The following is a 19,706-nucleotide window of genomic DNA, read 5'->3' on the forward strand; positions in this document are numbered from 1 at the left end:
TACTTCTGCGGTGCCACAGCACATCGTTCTAACGTCGTAGTGCAGCGAAATTCTGCACTTCGCAAACAGGCGCATCACGTGGAATGGCTGAAAATTTCATCTCGCTGCAGCTGCTACGCTTATATCATCTGTTTCGAAAATCGAACTTATGGCCCGGCGTGCAGGTGTTTATTTTTTCGGCATAAAGAATGACAGCCATTGTGAATGTAGCTGTGAACGAGCACCAGTTGCTTATTGGGCACAGAGCACAAATGACGACTGATGAAGTGCTACATTAAATGTTTGTGAAACGTGGTCGGCAGTAGTCAAATGCATTAGAGCCAAAGAGAAACTATGCGTGAGTGGCGTCGGCTCTTTCGTCGGCTACCGACACTCCCCGGCACCGCTGCCATTCCGAGTGACTGTGCTGCCGCAGTTGGAACAGCGGCCCTTCCATCAAGTATTGGCGCTCAAGCGTGCAGTTGAAACTAGAAAAAGAAAGCTTGGAGGACGCCCATTAAGAGTAGAATGTGAATGTGTTATTGGGCTGCCTCTGCTTATCAGAAGCTGCAATTTGCAGCCATATGTAGGCAGTGAGGGTGCCGGTTTGCTGCTTATCGACAGCTGCCATCGGCCACCGCTCGCGGGAATGGGTTGACAGAGCCATGCCGCAAAAATGCAGCCACGCTGTAGCATGCCTGATATCTTGTTTGGCTTTCCTTTATTTATAGTGCCATGTTTTAGTTTCGTTTGTAAGTCGACCCCTCAGTTTGGATTTTCAAAATTTGAAAAATAGGTAGACTTGCAATCGTGTATGTAAATACGGCAGTTAAGGTGACATCTGCAAGTAGTCAACCAGATAGTATATTGACTTGAAACCTGTACTTGTAAGCAGGTTTTTGCTCTTGTATGTCATTTGTTGCTGTATTTTATATGTGCTGTCATCTTTGATTACAATTTTGTGCATCATAATATAGATTTATTGATTTGACACAATAGCGTAGGCTGCGTAGTGATATGCAAGAGGTCGGCGTATCGGCAAGCTGCTGAATGAAGGTTGTGACGTGAAACGTGTGTTTTTGATCACCGGTAATTTGTCTTCGGCATCCATGCGCTGAGCTTGCTATTGTTCTCATGAAATTTTTGTTTATGGGGATGTAAGCACGACTGCTACCAATTTAAGTTGCCATTTTCATATGTCAAATGGATTGGCAGGATAATGGGCTGAATGTAGTATCTTTCTGCTGTTGGTGTCTTCCGGAGCTACGGCAAAATATAGACAATTTTATTACATTGCATGACACTTGGCCAAACGGTTACGTGATGCTGTCGCACACACCAAGAGCTTCCGAATAAAATATACAGCTTTGGGCTGTAGAACTCGTGAAAGGTGGCTTCTTTGCTAATATTTGTTCAGAATTTGGTAAATTAAGCAAAAGTATGTTGTTATGCACCAGATAGCGTAAAGCATCACAAAACATGTTTTCTGTTAGCCCTGCGACTCAGCTGAGCTCACAACGATTATTTGTTGATGTGACTAGCGCAGTGCCACGCAGGCGACAACACAGCCCTACTGATGGGAGGTGCTTTACGACCGGTAAGAATGATTAAGAGCGCATTGTAATTGGAAATGCATGCTAGCAATACACCTAATGCTTGTTAATGGCCGAAAAAAGATTTTTGCGATAGAGCACCTCACAAGATTGCAGCGGTGATGCAAATACGTGCTGAGCACCGGTACAATTATCCTGAATGTGAGACTAAATACCATTATTAATGCACCAATTTCATCTCTCTGATAATGCAAAACTTGCTGCAACACAACTGTGCTAAGGAAGTATGCGCGGAAGTATCTGCGTCCTTGCTGCTGTTCCGCCTGTTCATGCAGTTCCTGCAAGTAGAACACAAAGTAGCATAAAATGAGTTGGTGTCGACATCGGCTTCAATCCTGTGCATTGTCATACTTAAACAAGCACACATACACGCTCCGCCACTGAGTGACCCCGCAACACCTGCAGCATGGCCGCTGCATCTTGGCGATTTGACAAGCCTACATAGCATGGCCATCGGGCTGAGTGCCAACACCTAAATAAATTCTTGCACCATGGTACAGTCTGACTGCCCAGCAGTCTGTTCACTTTTACCCTTGGGTACCATTTTTGTTTTAGTACCTGTAATCCTTTCGTTTGCCATGGCTGGTCTACTGGGCTTGCTCGCATTCATGCAAAAAGGCTGGCCAGCACTCTAGATGGCTAGTGGTTAGTCACTGTTTGGAAGCGTGTAGCGTATTGATCTGAAAGTTCCATTCTCAGCAGTGAACGTGATGCTTTGCTTATGTAAAGGGCCGAGAATTTTTGAGGAGATTGTAGGCATGACATTTGCGTCAAGTGTCCTAAACAGCACCGAAAGTTTCTCATTTAATATAAGGTGCCGTCGATTGCTCACCTGTTCTCAGCATCTTAGGGGCACAGGACTCAACCTGGTCGCAGCAGTTTAGGCACATATTTGCTCATCTCGCATTGGCTGCCACAAAACATAGGCCATTACAAGTTAACTACGCAAGCTTTTCCCTATGCTAGGAGTTAATCACACTAACCTGTATCTAGGATGTATCTATTGATCTCTACCATCACTATCATCAACAACCCAGCTACAGTGCACTGCAGAATACAGACCTTTTCCATCGATCTCCAATTAGCCCTGTTCTGTGTGAACTGCGGCCACCCTGTCCCTGCAAAGTTCCTTATCTCATCCTACCACCTTACTCACTGCCTCCCCTGCTGTAAAATACCGAAATTAGGAAAAGTCCAATTTTGGGTTATGTACAGGCTTTCATTATGTGCAGATTTGGCATGAAGGCCTGAAAGCGCACTGCAGAACAGAAACCACAATTAAAACAAAGTGTTCATGAAATAGCCTAGCAAATGTTCACAGTAAACGGTCCTTGCTCGAAGTCATAAACACGGAGGCACTACAGTCGCGTTTAAAATACAACTGCGGCAGCAGCCACCACAGTTTCTGCCATGGCTCGCATGATGCCACTACTACGTGTGGGGCGGGAGAGTCTGGGGAGTTGAAAGCACCCTTTTTCTTCTGCGTGTCTCTTCTCTTGGTCTGCTCGGCGCTGTGGCGCTAGGAAACAGACTCGAGCCCTTGCCTTGCATTGCTGGCGTCCTCCACTGCCCCCACTCATGCCATGCGTACTGCAGTTTTACGCTGCTTTTGAACTTGGAACTATTGTAATTCCACTTGACGTGATGCTACTAAAGCGAAAGCTGCGTAAACTGCTACAGTTGCCACACAGAGGTGACACTTGTGCTGGAATGGCACCTGACAACTGCGTTTGCTCGTTGCGGTGGTATAATCTCCTCTTATGGCAGTTTGTGTTTTATTATTATGAAATTTAAGCATGGTTTGCCCAAACTGAAATAATGGAGCACCAGCTGGTAGATGGCTGGCGTAGTAGCAAGTTCGTCACATCAAAGGTAACTGCTGCAGCTTCGTTACATGGAGTTCACAAATGGACATTCTGTGTTGGAGGCGGCACTGCTGAATTGCGAAAATTCGAAATATCGCAGAATTTGCTATGTGGAAGTTTGTTACATCTAGGTTTAACTGTATAATCACAAGAATTCTGCTGCATGTAATGGTGGCACATACTGCATGGGTACCTTTTTCCTGATCGGAGGAGGAGGCCTGTGATTAATTTCTTTATTTGTCTTGGCCATTTCTGAAGTGCTATAGCTTCAGTCTTGAGGGGCGTGTCTTGTTGCATTTTGCTCGAAATGTAGAGCTGATCAGATGTTCCTTCTTTTATAATTGCAGGCTAGAAAACAACAACATAGTTGTGAAGTATCTTGTGCCGGACGGAATTCCACCTCCCGATGTAGCTACAAATCCAGTGACAACTTTCGAGCAGGCCTTTGCAAACTATCGTAAGCACGTAATGTGTAATTTTTCGGTAATGTGATTTTAATTGTTCGGAAACAAGATTTTGTTTTCGAGAACTGCATATTGCTTTGTGTGCGAAAGTGCTAGCTGCACAGGCGGTGTCAATTTTTTTAAAGGTCTCTTCAGTTTGCTGCATTAGTTTCATGAAGTTCCACGGCGCTGCTGTGAACATGCAGCATCAGCTAAGGCAGTTGAAGTAGAGTTCAGCACTGGCTGCTTCCAAATTGAATAGTAGAATGCAGGCCTGATCGTCTGCTTGACTTGGCTTCGCCACCAAATTGGAAACTGCTGCATGCCACTGACATAAACGGTCGGCAAAATGCCTTACCACGTGAAGAATTTTGAAGCAGCAAACCGCAGTGAAGTGTTGCCATGGACCAGTCCAAGAAAATCTTCATTGTAACTAAAAAAAAATTGGCGGTGTTTTATCTTAGCTCTGGTTAAATCTGGTGTGACGTGATAGCTACAACTGGCCGGGTAGAACTTGGTCATGTGACCAACCACGTGATCAGCCACGGTGCCGCGCCGCCGGCAGCTGCTCCGCACCATGTGACAGCGTGATGGCGCTGCCACGGCCAATGCCACCGCCATGGCGCCGCCACGCTGAAGGCTCGAAATGCTACCGTAATGTAGCTATCGCTACAAAAAGTCTGCATGTTTTACTCACAGGCAATTTGCAATTATGCGCTGACAGGCTGCCCAAGGCATCCGACCGCTTGGGTTTACAATTCATGCCACGAACAGCTACCCAGCTCATACTTTCAAGAAAGAAGTCATATTTTCATTAAGGCTACGGTCATACCTTCTCAGTCTTGCACATGGATGCACTACAGTTGCACTTCCACTTTGGAGAGTGCAAGCCAGCAGAGGACTTGTGCTGCACTAGGTGGCAGTTTTGCAAAGCAATTATGAAAGCGCATTGGGTGCACGCTGCACTGGCAAAACGAATGCAGAAGTAGTACTGCACTCGTTGAACTGGAGCATTAAGCGCAGCCAAATGGAAAAGACCTGAAGTTCCATTTTGGGCACCAGCTGTGTGGAATAAGTTTGGTAATGACGCTTTACCGTGGGCTTCAGATTCATACTTTTAGCAGTGACTGTTTGACAATAGCTTACTCTTTTTTTTAAATAAAAGCAGATGTTTTTTTTCAGCAAATCCCAACACTTATTAAATCCCAACACTTAGAGGGGACTTTGGAAAAAAGTTATTAGTGAAGTCGCAATTTTGGCACTTTTTGCAATTTTGCAATATTGGCACTAGAAGACTTGCGAAAGGAAGCATAAAAGGGCATAAAGCATGCATGGTCCTAGCAGTGTGTTGTTGTGGATAAATGTGTGGATAACGAGAAAAGCATGGAGGTGTTGAGGGCAGGCAAATAAAGGACAGCTTTTCTTTGAGCTTTGTTGTAACTATGCATATGAGGTGATGCGAATTCATAAAATAAGAAAATGTAGGAGAACGTTGCTAACTGGAAAGGGTATTGGCAAAGAATCATGTGACATCACATGAGATCGAGAGACTTGCAGTGACCGGACATGGAGTGTGAGGGTTTCTCAGATTTTTGAGGGCAGCTGTTCCTCTGGCCAGGATGCACTATCAGCGTGTGAATGGCTTTGCGAGGCTTTATTGCCACGTCAGAGTTTTGTGCATGTCGTTGCAGTGTTAACGTAGGCGTGCAGACCTTCTTTATATGTTGGCTTTGATTGAGAGTGTGCTTATTATGTGCTTTCAGTCACTCGACGGCAGCAGTGAGGGCACGGATTAAAGGCAGCTTAAAGGCGTTGTTCGTTGTGTGGTGCAGCTGATTTGAACTGATTCCTGCAGTGCTTGGCAAGCAAGCATTTGGAACCAGCATTGGTGGGAAGAGCCACTTCCTTGTGCGATAGAAGGAAAAGCTCTGCAGTTTTGTAATGCTTCCATGTTTTGTACCGCGTAAAAATAAGCCCTAATAGTCTGTTATCATTGCTAGGCAAGATAACCCCCAAAAAAGCATGAATTCTGAATTTTTTTGTTGAATAGCCTGATTTGTACTCAAATTTGAACTTGAAATTCAGTGCTCAATTTTTAACCCTACCCAAGCTGTAAAAAAAATGTCTGTGGTTTAGCTCTGGTTAGCCCAAGTCGAATTGCGAAAGCTTCGTTTCCTCGGGACGTCGTCTATGCAGCGTCTCATTCCGACGCTCTCGAGAATTCAAGGCGGCCTCTTCCGCAGTTGAAGAGTCACTAAGGGAGGTGTCACTTCTCCTAGCCGCATCTGCGTTGCGACGCTTCTCGAGTCTTGTGGCGCATTCTTCTGGCGTCTCTTGAGCGTGTTGTCTCTTACTCGCTTCGTTCTGTCGTTGTTGCGTCTCTTTCACGCTCCCCATAACGACTACAATATGCACCCCGTTTAGCTAAACGGTGTTCCCGCTCTTCATCCATTTCTTCCGCACGCCGCTGTTTCTTAGCTGCAGCACATCGTTGCAGCTTCACCTTATACACATCATCCGACATACCCTGGAGGATTCGCTGGGACGACTGCGACGAGCCGAGTTGGGGGGCCGCTTTTCCACTGCTGGCATGACTTCACGTAGAGCGAGCGCCTCCCCCATGGCAGCGGCGCATGGAGGATTCGCTGGGACGATCGCGATGAGCCGAGTTGGGGGGGGGGGGGGGGGGGGCGGGGCGCTTTTCCACAGCTGGCATACTTCACGTAGAGCGAGCGCCTCCCCCATGGCAGCGGCGCATGGAGGATTCGCTGGGACGATCGCGATGAGCCGAGTTGGGGGGCCGCTTTTCCACAGCTGGCATGACTTCAAGTGGAGCGAGCGCCTCCCCCATGGCAGCAGCGCATGAAGGATTCGCTGGGACGATCGCGATGAGCCGAGTTGGGGGGGGGCGCTTTTCCACAGCTGCCATGACTTCACGTAGAGTGAGCGCCCCCCCCCCCCCCCCATGGCAGCGGCGCATGGAGGATTCGCTGGGACGATCGCGATGAGCCGAGTTGGGGGGGCCGTTTTTCCACAGCTGGCATGGCTTCACGTAGAGCGAGCGCCTCCCCCATGGCAGCGGCGCGTGGAGGATTCGCTGGGACGATCGCGACGAGCCGAGTTGGGGGGGCCGCTTTTCCACAGCTGGCATGACTTCACGTAGAGCGAGCGCCTCCCCCATGGCAGCGGTGCATGGAGGATTCGCTGGGACGATCGCGACGAGCCGAGTTGTGTGGCCGCTTTTCCACAGCTGGCATGACTTCACGTAGAGCGAGCGCCTCCCCCATGGCAGCAGCGCATGAAGGATTCGCTGGGACGATCGCGATGAGCCGAGTTGGGGGGGGCGCTTTTCCACAGCTGCCATGACTTCACGTAGAGTGAGCGCCCCCCCCCCCCCCCCCATGGCAGCGGCGCATGGAGGATTCGCTGGGACGATCGCGATGAGCCGAGTTGGGGGGGCCGTTTTTCCACAGCTGGCATGGCTTCACGTAGAGCGAGCGCCTCCCCCATGGCAGCGGCGCGTGGAGGATTCGCTGGGACGATCGCGACGAGCCGAGTTGGGGGGGCCGCTTTTCCACAGCTGGCATGACTTCACGTAGAGCGAGCGCCTCCCCCATGGCAGCGGTGCATGGAGGATTCGCTGGGACGATCGCGACGAGCCGAGTTGTGTGGCCGCTTTTCCACAGCTGGCATGACTTCACGTAGAGCGAGCGCCTCCCCCATGGCAGCAGCGCATGGAGGATTCGCTAGGACGATCGCGACGAGCCGAGTTTGGGGGCCGCTTTTCCAAAGCTGGCATGACGTCACGTACAGCGAGCGCCCCTCGCGGCAGCGGCGTGCAGCTGCAGCATGGAGGATTCGCTGGGACGATCGCGACGAGCCGAGTTGGGGCCCCGCTTTCCACAGCTGGTATGACGTCACACATAGGTTACGCTAAAGGTCAATGGTAGATTCTCCGGGACGACGGCTAAGAGCGGAATCCTCGAGCAGTATTGCTTTCGCAAAAAAAAAAACAAATTAAATGGCTATATTTATACATTCTCTTGTACACATGTTCATCTTGTGTGTACCTACTCAGGAGGTCAGCCGTGCATCGCCGATATCATCAGCTGTACTCTGAGTGTAACGAATCTTTTTCTTGTTTTTGACTTGCAGCGGAAATCTTTGATGAAATCTACAAGAACAAGTTAGAGAAACTATCTCCCATCCAGGTGAGAATTGCACTGTTCTCATGTGGCCTATGTGAAAACAGTAAAGGCACATTTGTTCCCTCTGCATTGGAAACTTCTTAACCGCAGCTTTCTCAGCTGAAGTGGAAATCGGCCAAGCTTGTGTGGTGTATACAGTAGAATCCCGTGGTTACGCATGCTGTACCCGGGTGCTAGATTTTCCCTGCTGCTATGCTTTTGTGATTCAGTCCCGCCCAAGCTCCCTTAGAAACCCATGCAATGCAGACTAGATGTACGTTGCAAATGCAGCAATATTCCCGCATGCTACATCTTGAATGTCACTTGACCTTGGGCTGGCATTTTGACAGCTTCTGTTTCAGTCGGTAACTGAGGCGAAATTCTAGAAGCTCGTGTACTGTGCGTTGTCGGTGCACGTTAAAGAACGCCAGGTGGTCAAAATTTCTGGAGACCTTCACTGCGGCGTCCCTCATAGCCTGAGTTGCTTTGGGAATTAAACACGCATAAACTAAACCATCTGTTTCACTCGCGCAGAATGGCAATGGCAGAGCGGCCAGAGTGGGACTACTCTCCATTGGTGCTTGGCTGCCACCGTGTTCGGCAGCTTCCAGCGTGTTACGCCCATGTCGGCACCTAGCACACTTGCGGGCGGCGTGAATCGTATTGTGACTGTTTATAATGCTTCTTCACCGCTGTGGAGCGAACACAAATAACCGAAGGCGCGAAATCGAAACTATGCCGCGGGAAACGCTGCGTGGACAGCACTGTATGAACCTGTAGCTTAGAAATGCAATTTCCAGGTTCCAGTAAATGGGGACATTGCATGATTAAATCGGCTACTGCGAAACAGTGCAAAAGTGTGCATGCATGCTCATACTTCTTCGTGCACCCACCGCACATGCCTGCCTTTGTCACTGCTACCTTACTTCCGTTGACAGATGCTCGGGAAGAGAGCCATCACAAGGTGTTCAAAACATGCTGTGCTTGTGAATGATCGCAAATGCTCCTCTTGGTACATGTAAAAAAAAAATGTGAACAGGCAGACAATGCTGTACATTTTTTTATGCTCGCTTCCTAGCTACTACATTTTACAGCTGGTACGCTTTCTTTTCGGGGTCCCGTGGGAAATTTAACAGTGGTGTTCTACTGTACTCATTCTTTAAAGGCACCCCGAGGATAACTTTATTCAGTTTTTTGTTTTTAGTAAAAATAGAAGCCGACTGTATGCTTTGTTGTGGCTATGTTGGTGTTTCATCAGCAGTGAGTAACACTTTTATTGCTAAGAAAATTGGCTTTAAAAATTGAAACAATTTTTTTGCACACCTTTTGCTTTAAGCTTGTGATGCTGGTGGTTCAAAGGACTCATGGGTGAGTCATCATTACGGTATGAATTGTGATGTAGTGCAGCCTCGGAACTCTTTTCTATAAAAGACTTTCTTGACGTCGTCACAGTGTGTGAAAACGACTGGTGGCGGCATCTCTTTGCCTCATTTCTTTGCCTTTTCTAGCTTGTAAAAGCTCTTATTTGTGTAAAAATAACCTTTGTCATTAGAAAGTGGTAATCTATTGATACGGGTGTACCTTAGTTGGTTTTCAATGTCCCTTTAATTGTTGTGGCGAACTTTGACCATTAGCTGGTAACTTTGGAACCTCTGTACCCACTGCACCCAATGTTGGGTGTTCATATGTTGGGCGCACCTTGGAGGAATGTGCTATGGAAAGCAAAGTCCATCTGAGGTCCTGGAATGCGAAAGCAAACTCGTACTGGTGGGGTGCATGCTGTACGCAGGCCTTTCAGCTAGGAGTGTAATGGTCATTCTCTGTGATCTAAGGTTTCTGCGTAACGAACTGTTACATTGGATGTGAGCTTTGCCCTGGCCTGGTGCCCAGTTTCTCTGTAGTGAGAGGCTCGAAACAATTATGCCTTTGACCCTACTTCTTACGCATACCATAAGAAACGAATTTACCATGGTGCTGTTTGACCAAGCTGCTTTTGCACTATTAAAAATGAGTGTCGTCACTTCGGTAACCCAGCAGGGCAGCCAGGCCCTGTTTTGTGAAGAATGTTATTGCCTTTTTCATTAGTTAACCACCCTTGCATATGTTGAACAACATGCATTCATGTGTGTGGCATGTCTGTGTTTAAGATTTCCTTTTCTATCCTTGCATAATAAGTTCCTCTCAGGTCATGGGCTTATGAAACAAGTAATTGCTATCTCTTTTAAACCTGTTTGCCTGTGTAAAAGTCCTCTTCTAACACCTCGAAGGACTTCTTGTGCTTGTATATAGGCGGCTTCTCACAAACTCGCTTGCGCTGTTGGAGAGAATTCTGTCTGTGGTTTGCAGTGATGACGCACCCTCATTTCCTTTGGTCTCCCTTTGCTGTGCAGAGCCAGGCCTGGCCGATTTTACTGCAGGGGAGGGACCTCATTGGCATTGCGCAGACGGGCACTGGCAAGACCATGGCATTTCTCTTACCGGCCATGATCCACATCGACAGCCAGCCCGTGTGAGTTGCAAGTGCCAAGTGCAGTGGAAGAGAAAATTAAGCCTTGTACTGCCACGTCTGGGCACGGGTGCCGGGCTTTTAATGTATTCAGCAAAGCTCTTAATACTTAATAACTACTTAATACTTAATAACAGCTTCCTAAAGACTCTAAGGAACCTCATCATGAGACCTCGTCAAAAAAAAATATTGTGTGATTTTGGCACGTCTAGGCCAACTACAGCTGAGTGCTCAGAAAAAATGAAAGTGACGTGCAAAAATAAGGAAGCGATGATTGTGTTGATATGATTTGAGAAGCAACACTTTAGGGGGACGCGGGTCTTGAAATCGCGAAAAGTGGTCAGAAATGGCAATTTTCAAAAATTGCGATTTTGAAGTCTTTAATGTCCCAACTATGCCGCTACAAAATAACATAGCTGATTTCCAACTCAAAGTATGAAAAAAACGGCAATTTAGAAACGTCGGTGAGCCGAAATTGAACGCCAAGCGCGAAGGTTTGCCCCATTTTCAAGCTGCCGTAGCTCCACGCAATGCAAAGCGTTCGGCTCCATTTTGAGCTCGTTTGAAAGCTGGTTTCTCGCTCTCTATTTTGGTGGCTCTCGGCATGCTCTAGACCTTAGCACAGCGAAGCCATCAGCACCCGTTCTCAAAGGGGAAAAGCGTCTTGAGACAGCAGCTGATTGGGTAAAATGGGCACCTCCTCGACGCGCAGCCCTCTGATTGGCCGTGACGCATGCTTTGCCTCCCGTGGCTGCGTTGTTCGGCTCCTTCTCGTCGTCTGCTTTCGCCATCATGTTTCCCGCTCCTCTTTGTTTCCTAGTATTTTTCGTTCTGCCTTTTTCCTTATCGTTCTTGTAGATTTTTTGCCTATTGAATCGCTTCTTTTAGCCTCGAATTTCGTGCTTTTGCATGTATTTGCCTGCCTGGTGTCAATGTTCCGTGTGCCACGATGGCCTGAGACGTGCGCTTGAAAGCATGCACGCGAAAAGCAGTCAGCAAAAAGAGACGCGCACGGAATAAGAAGAGCGTTGCATCGTCGAGAACTGCAGCTTCGGTAATGCAGCAAGCTGCTGGGCCCTCGGTGGATGCGGCTGGACTGAGCTCGCCAACAACAGCTTCGCCAGTGGACGCGGCTGAACAAACCCCGTTGACACCAGCTTCGCCGGTGGACGCGGCTGGACAATGCCGATCGGCGTCAACTTCGGTGTTACCGGAAGTCTCTGCAGTGCCGGCGGATGTGCCAGGACTAAGCCCGTCAAAAATGTCGACTTTTGATACGCTGCAAGTCGCTTCGAATTCCGTGTCGTCGGAAGCGGCCGAGCCGGCTGACCTAAACGTCGACTTTGGCGTTTCTGCACGCCGCTTCGGTGCCGAGGGATGCGGCTGAACTGAGCTCGCGTGCTCAACGCTTCGACACGCGCGCACAGCGCGGACCTTGGCAGCGTGCCAAGCCGCTGTCGCCGCCGATAACATCATTTGTTATATATATATATATATATATATATATATATATATATATATATATATATATATATATATATATATATATTGAGCAGAGCTCCTGCAGGGAGGGTTGGGGGGGGGGGGGGGGTGCGCTCGGCGAACTTGGCAGAGCGCCATGACGTGCGCTCTAAACTGAAGCTTGAACATTCGCATTAGACACTCGTCACTGTCCTGTTTTAAACCTCGCAATAAGAAACGCGCATTTTCTCGCCCCCGCCTAGCACAAAATTGCCGAATTAACGAGCTTTTATTGTATATTCGTTGAAAAGAAGGACTGCTTGAACAATGTCCACAATAGGATGGGGACGGCTCTTCGCAACTTGGTAGAGAAGAAGGCACAAGGAGAATCTCTTGGCGGAAAGGGCAACAAGAGAAAGAAGATTACAAGCTACTATGGGTATACCTTGCAGAGCCACAGCCAGGACGTTGCAGGCATGAAAAAGGCAGTGCATGCCACGCACATGACCTGGACAGATGAAGTCCCAGACCACAGTTGCTGTCCTCAAGGGGTTGATTCGTGGCGTGCCTTCAGTCGTGCTTTGGCGAACCAAGTGGAGCTGCCACCACACAAAAACCCTCCGCCAGGCCACGTTCGCACTGCTCTTGAGCCAATCTTTGCAAGGCTGGGCGACGAGCTCCTCTTGGAGCGCTGCAAAGATGGCATGACACAGAACACCACCGAGTGCCTACATATGTCATTTCGAGCCAAAGCTCCGAGAACACGCATGACTCTTTGCTGGCTGTTGAAAGAGCTGTTGCAGAAGAAGTTTCTTGCTTCAACCAAGAAATGGCACAGCTTGGTTACAGGCCTGGGAGCTGCCGCATTCGTAGGGGCCTTGAAAAAGATAAACAGAGGCTGTGCAGGTCTGATAAAGGTCACACCAATGCTGAAAACGTGAAGAGGATGGCCAAGAAGCACAAGCCTGACAGCACCCAGGACTACTGCCCAGGAATTTTGTGAATGTGTGGCAGATTCAAAGAAAATAGCAAGTGATTTTCTGAGCTTTTTTTTTGTCAAGTGCCAATGCAATACAGAGGTTTTCACAATCTTTACATGAACAGATTTCTGTAAGTTTGGTTTTACTGTATTCAGCGATGACTGAACTGCATGCTAAACCATTAAATTTTTCAATATGATCAGTAAGCAAGAATGGCAGAGTAAGCATAACTTTGAATGCAATTTTCTCAGCTTTGCTTTTTTGATCAAATGCCTTTGCCTTACGGAACTTTTCATAATTTTTTCTTCGACTGATTTTATTGAAATAGGTATCATTGTTTTTAGCAGCACCTCAGCTACATCGTAAAGCTTTCCAATTTTCATTAAACCTAATAGACTAGCAATTAGGTCAGATGTAAGCTAATTACTCCCACATTGTTTTTTCCCTAATTTGTTATTCATTCATGTTCTTTGTGATAACTTTTGAAAAATTTCTTTAGCTTTAGGATGTGCAATGGGCTCTTAGAAATGAGAGAATTACTTTAAAACTAGATGTTTTAATTAAGAAATCGCCATAATGGCCCGTAAGAAAAGACCTGAGTGGCATAAATTATTTTGCCTTATCTTCATTTCTATATGAGATATATAAAATCTAAATATATATTTGGGTTTAGCATTCAAAGATATATCTGCATGCCAATTTTCAGGAAGATATGGTAAGAAATAAAAAAACGTTTTCAGGACCCTCGTTCCCCCTTAAGAAATGCGCACGACAACGGGCACAGCAGAGCCTCTGCTGCACGCAGTCTCCGTATGCGCGAACAGAATTTTTTATTAAACCTGGGTAATAAATTTGGGTTGTGCAAATTATGCAAGGAAATATCCCCAAGCGCTAGGCAGTGCCTGCTCGAATGACAGGCGGCAGGCATTTGTGCTTTCATCTCGCACCAGTGTTCTTATCTCGCACTCACCAACGGCATCCAGGAAAATACCACTGTGGCTTGCAATCTTGGTAGCCCGATGGTCAGCAAATGTTCACGCCTCTTGCACCTGTCCACAGTGCCTTGGAAGCAGCAACATGGACTGGACAGTTGCAGCTTTGTAGTAGCCATTGTTTGCTCATGTCCGCTGTTATGCAGGTGGCGAAAAAAATTGCAATAGCTTTCGCTCTCGCGTACCATTCTCCGGCTACATGGCTGTGATGCGAGATGGGAAGCCATGGTTGCTGGCACTTAGCCGAGTGCCGTTGTGGGCTGTCGGTGCTCTGCGGGGAAGCCAGCCAAGTGGTGCTTGGTTCTTTGTGGTCTCAGGAATTTCTGCGAGCGCCTTCAAACATTGCGCTAAAACTTACAATATAGTCTTGGACGCTTATGCGCCAGTAAACCCAGCATAGCACCACACAAAACTTGGGAAAAGGTCTTGCTGTCGCTCTAATAAGGATCGCCTGAGGTGCCGTCCCCTCCCTGATCAAAATTGCACTGCTCTTGTGCGCGTTTGTTTTTGCAAAATTTTATCTTGCGAATTTCGGATATATCAAAGTACTTTACGAGTTTTTGACGGTTTGCTGTAATGAGGTTTGACTGTAGTTATCAGAGCAGGGTCGGAGTGCTGGCCATCACTGATGTAGGTGGCCTGATTAAAGGTGACCGCAAATGCTAACCCTAATGGCAAATCGGCCTAAAATTTCTGCAATAATTTTGGTGCATTGGCAGGTGATGACACAGTTTTGAATTATGCTTTTGATTTATGTACGCACCTGTGTATTTTTGCAGTTTTATCATTGAGACACAGATAACTTGTAATACCTTGCAATGTTTAATAGAGAAGAGATCGTATTTTTACTAATAAATCTACTAGTTTGTTACATTTCTGGAGTGTAGGAACCACTAGTGATGAAACAGTGGATGTTCATACTTTTATTCAGCATTTTGGTTGCTTAGGCAATGCGGGGCTAATACATAACTTTAGCTTAATGTGATGAAGTAATCATTTGGGAAAGTGTTGAAAGGTCTGAACTTGTGCTGGTTTGTATAACATTGGCATAAAAAAACGGGATGGTTGCTGGGATCAAGAACGAAACCTGAATACTGTCAAGTAATTTTTTTGTCTTTTGTACTGAAGAAGAAAAAGTAGCCTTTTTTTCACTGCCATTCTTAAAAATTACGAAAGAAGACAAAAAAGATTAAAAGATTAGACTGGAAGTAAATTTTTTTCTTCCTAATAAGGAAGTAATTACTCATTGACATCTACCCCAGCGCAGAAGGAAAGCTATACCTACTTCTTACATGTTTTTAAGCCTACTTCTTTCAAGCTTCCCCGCTTGGAAAAGAAAACTTCAATTTTTAGTCTGCGCTTTTTTTTCTCACCTCTTCAGTCGTGAATTTCGGCTATATTGCACTATTTTATGATTTTTTCACCTGTTCACTGTAATGAGGTTTGACTGTACATGCTTGTCTTTGGAACTTGTTTTCTGATTTACAATATCACCTATTTTGGTGTCTTTCTATGCATAGCTCTTGTATTTGGTATCAGTCTTACTTGGGTGTCTTTGCGGGTGGCCCCTTAAATATGAGTGCACGTCAGGAGCACTTGCATGTGCCTTGTTCGTGTATGGTTAGCCAGTGTACAGAGGTGTCTTGTAAAAGCTTGGTCGCTCTCTTGTGGTGCTGGTCCTTGCAGGCCGAGGGAGGAGAGGACAGGGCCGTCGTGCCTGGTGCTCGCCCCTACTCGTGAGCTCGCTCAGCAGATTGAGCGCGAAGCAAGGAAGTACCACTATCGAGGGATCAAATGGTGCGTTTCTGTGACTGACCTTTCATGTTTTGTTGTTATTGACCTTTTTTTTCGTTTTTAACCTTTGCTGTTGGTTTGCTGCCAGTTTTGAGTAAGGCCGTACAAATCGTAGAGGGTTTTTGGCTTTTCTAATGTCATCAAATGACAAGGTTGCCCTCGCACTGGCTCGGTGGCTTTTGCATTTGGCTACTGAACCCAGTCTCGGGATCGACTCCCTACCATGGCGGCCGCATCTTGATGTAGATGAATTCAAAAACACTCATTTACTGTGTGCTATCGGTGCATGTGAAAGACCCTGGCGAAGTCAAAATTAGTTTGGGGACCTCCACTACGGTGCCTCTCGTGGTCCATGTGCAGGTTTAGGATGTTAAACCTCACCTAGCACTACCATCAAGTGACGGAGACCATCGTCAGCTTGGAGTTCATGGGCAACATGCCTGCTGGGAAGAAAGTTCACTACATGTAGCTTTTTCTTTCTTTTTTTCTTTGCAGTTGCCTAATAGAAGCTGCTCTTTTGTTGTCAAACTGTAATCTGTCATGCTCACTGTACCCTGTAGCATGGCAGTTCTCTTCGTAATTTTATTTAGACATTCCTTGCACATGCAGAAATACCTTTGATATAGTGACAGCATGTTAAACATTATGTTACCAAAATTCATGAAAATTGAAGGCTTTAAGAGGAGACAACGGGGCATTGGCATAAAAAATACAAAAAAGACTTATCAAAGCATTTTTTTAAATCTAGACTTGCAAGTGTCTGTGAAGACTTGAGGCATCAGTATTTGTGAACACCTAGTGCCACTGAAGTTATGGTCGACTCTCACTAATCCAAACTCACTTAATGTCACGTCTAGTTTTTTCAAGCTGTAGTTCTGCACATTGTAGCTTTGCACAATGTGTGCACAATGAGAGAAAGACGATTTGTGTACACATTTTGTGCATGGTAGTTGCAATGCAAAGCAGGCTTGTGACACAGGTGACTTTCTTCTTGCAGTGTGCGTATCTATGGAGGCGGCAGTCGGCGGGAGCAGATCCAGACTGTCAACCTTGGCGCGGAGATTGTCATTGCCACACCCGGCCGTCTCAACGATCTGGTCATGAACAAAATCATCGACCTCAATTACGTCACGTTTTTGCTCAGCTCCACGACATTTCAAGCTCATGTTCACGTCTGCGCACTGCGTGTGCTCTGTGGTCACTGTATGTGAAGCCCTACTAGGAATTAGCCCCTCCTTAACTGTTTCGTTACCACGCCACTAGGCATCGATCACCGGTGATAGAAAAACTCGAACTGCTACGCTAGTGCAACCACGGCCGTTACGAATTTTTTATTTCCTGCATAACTTGTATTTTTGCCGCGAGTTGCTATTTTTTGAAATGCACTTGAAGCTGAGGGTGCAGCGTCGAACGCTCTGAGCAAGGCGTCTAAGTCTGGAACGGTGCGCTCTTGAAACAACCCCGTTGCGCGTGATTCTGATGCGTCTGCAGCATTTATTTCTGATGCATCGAGTAGCAGGGACTCCGACGACGATGTTGCATTGTCAGGTTTTCTTTCAGAAGCTCATACTGCGCAACCAGATCCCGGAACGTTGGCCTGTTTGTTTATTTTCTTGTTCTCACTCTGTTTGCGCAAACCAGAGTGCTCCTATGGAGCCGATGCAGTGATGTTGCGCCTTCTGGTTTGTTCTTCAGAAACTATAGTTTCGTTTTCTGCGTAGAGTGCATTTTTTTCTTGAGACGCGAATTTTTGAAATCCCCTTGAAGCGGAGGCTACTGCGTAGGGTGCTACCAGTGCGGCGATAGTGCGCGCTCGCAAAAACCCCAATGCACGCGATTCTACTGCATCGGCAGCATATATTTTCAGTGCATTGAATAGCAGGGTCTCTAACGATGATATCACATCGTGAGATTCTCGTTCAGGCACTCAAAACAGCAAAAAGAGACCTCGGAACGTTGGCCTGTTAGTTTCGCTTTCGGTTTCTGTTACGCTTGTGCGAGCGAATTTTTGCAATGTCCTTGAAGCAGAGGCTACGGCGTAGGCCACTCCGAACATGGCGTCGAGCGCGGGGACGGTGTGCGCTCGCAAAAACCCCACTGCATGTGATTCTACTGCATCGGCAGCAGATATTTTTTATGCATCGAGTATCAGGGCTTCTGGCGATGGGATTTTGGTTCGGACACTAAAACCGCACAAATGGAGCCCAGATGTTTGGCCTGTTAGTTATATTTGTATAATAATTGTGTTTGTATCATTTTTCTCGTTTTTTTAAATGATTAGTTGCAATATGTATTTTTAAAGAGCACGCTTATCAAGCTTTTATTTTGACACAAAAAATTTGTATCATCTGAAATTTTGTATCATCGAAATGAACAAAATTCGTATGCAGAAGCATGAAAAATGCATTCGCACAGATCTGTTTACGGCTGACTGGATTTAGTCACTGCTGTGCAGCCACAGCTCGCTACTCGCGGTGCATACTGCACGATCAGCGATCGCGACTTTGGCGATGTGTGGGGCTGCGGCCGCCGCTTACTGCGCACAGTGCGTGCCGCGATTAGCAATAACGACTCTGGTGATGTGCAGACGATGCGATTAGCGATTGTGACATTGGCGATGTGCGAGCCGCACGATTAGCGATCGTGACTGGCAATATGCGGGCCGTGCACCGCTGCTCAATGTGCACAGTGCGTACCATGCGATTAGCGGTCGCGACTTCGGCAATGTGCGGGCAGCGCTTAGTGCTCGAGGCGAGAGGTGAGGGAGAGAGTTTGGAACATCCAAAATTTCCGCACATTGTACACAATGCACTCTGGCCGGAGAATTTCGCAAATTCGAATCAATCTGGTTCGAATCACCGATATCCTACTGTACCTCCAATTGTTTTTTGACAGACTGCAAAAATCATATAAAGAACACACTGAAATCAGCCTTTTCAATGACTAAAGAAAAAATGTCTAGCTCGAAAACTATTTGAGAACTTTTAAATTTTAGTGCCAAGTTATAAAAAGAATTTCAATCACTTTGTAATTGCTAGAATGTTTAAAATAAATTATTTTGTGGTGTAATTATCATGTACATACAAATTTTTTGTTCTGCTTTATTTTTTGTAATGTTTGTCTTTTTCTTCACAATATTTAAAACAAGTATTTCTGTTGAAATAATTTTGATTAGAAAGCGCTTTCCATTCCAATCACTGTTGTGCATTTTGTATATTGTTACCTATTACACTTTTTCTAGAAGAAATGTTTTTCGGAGACCTATGAGAAACAGTCCTTTTTCCCGTGGTAACGAAAGAGTCCTTTGAATTTTAACTTAGATATGTTTTGTCATGGTTTCAATACCCAGCAGGTTTAAATTGGTGAGGTTCTACTGCGCAAACAAAAAGTAATGGCATGAGTTTTGGCTGTAGCTTTCTTGGTGAGAACTTTAAAAGATTTTGTTCAAGCTAGAGTAAAGCTTTCGTCAGGCCCACACCACCTCGCACCATTAATGCCGCACTGCGACGCGGCCGCAGGTCATGCTGTGAAAGCGCTGCGAGGCGCACACCGTATGAATTGAGAACAGCATGCTTCCCGTGCCAACTATGCTCGTGAATACTGATAGAGGGAATGTTCTGTAACAAGCGAGATGAAGCGAACGCCTCCAGGCGCACCTTACCCCCACGTCACCCGATCTGCCCCGTACCATGTGTGGCTTTGTCGAAGCTGCTGCTGGCCCATGATTGTGTGCTTTTGTTTGAAGGCCACCCTGATAGCAACAATGAGCATGCTGTTAACTCGAAACATTGATGAGCAAATAGCCAAACCTATCTAAGCCATTCCATCTGTTTGCCTCCATTTAAATCCAAGATTGCATTTTTCACGACAGCGAAGGGCCGGTTGT

General features: G+C 46.6%; 1 protein-coding gene across 1 annotated transcript in view; it reads left to right on the forward strand.

The window, feature by feature from the left end:
- Positions 1 to 19,706, forward strand: part of LOC144129216 (putative ATP-dependent RNA helicase DDX43) — a 57,328-nt gene that overhangs the window by 20,829 nt on the left and 16,793 nt on the right. Inside the window, 5 exon segments of the mRNA XM_077663202.1 lie at positions 3,805 to 3,914; positions 8,056 to 8,111; positions 10,478 to 10,596; positions 15,713 to 15,823; positions 16,818 to 16,986. Coding sequence (XP_077519328.1) covers positions 3,805 to 3,914; positions 8,056 to 8,111; positions 10,478 to 10,596; positions 15,713 to 15,823; positions 16,818 to 16,986 — 565 coding nt within the window.

The sequence above is a fragment of the Amblyomma americanum genome, chromosome 1 (genome assembly GCF_052857255.1).
Source record: "Amblyomma americanum isolate KBUSLIRL-KWMA chromosome 1, ASM5285725v1, whole genome shotgun sequence".
Lineage (NCBI taxonomy): Eukaryota > Metazoa > Arthropoda > Arachnida > Ixodida > Ixodidae > Amblyomma > Amblyomma americanum.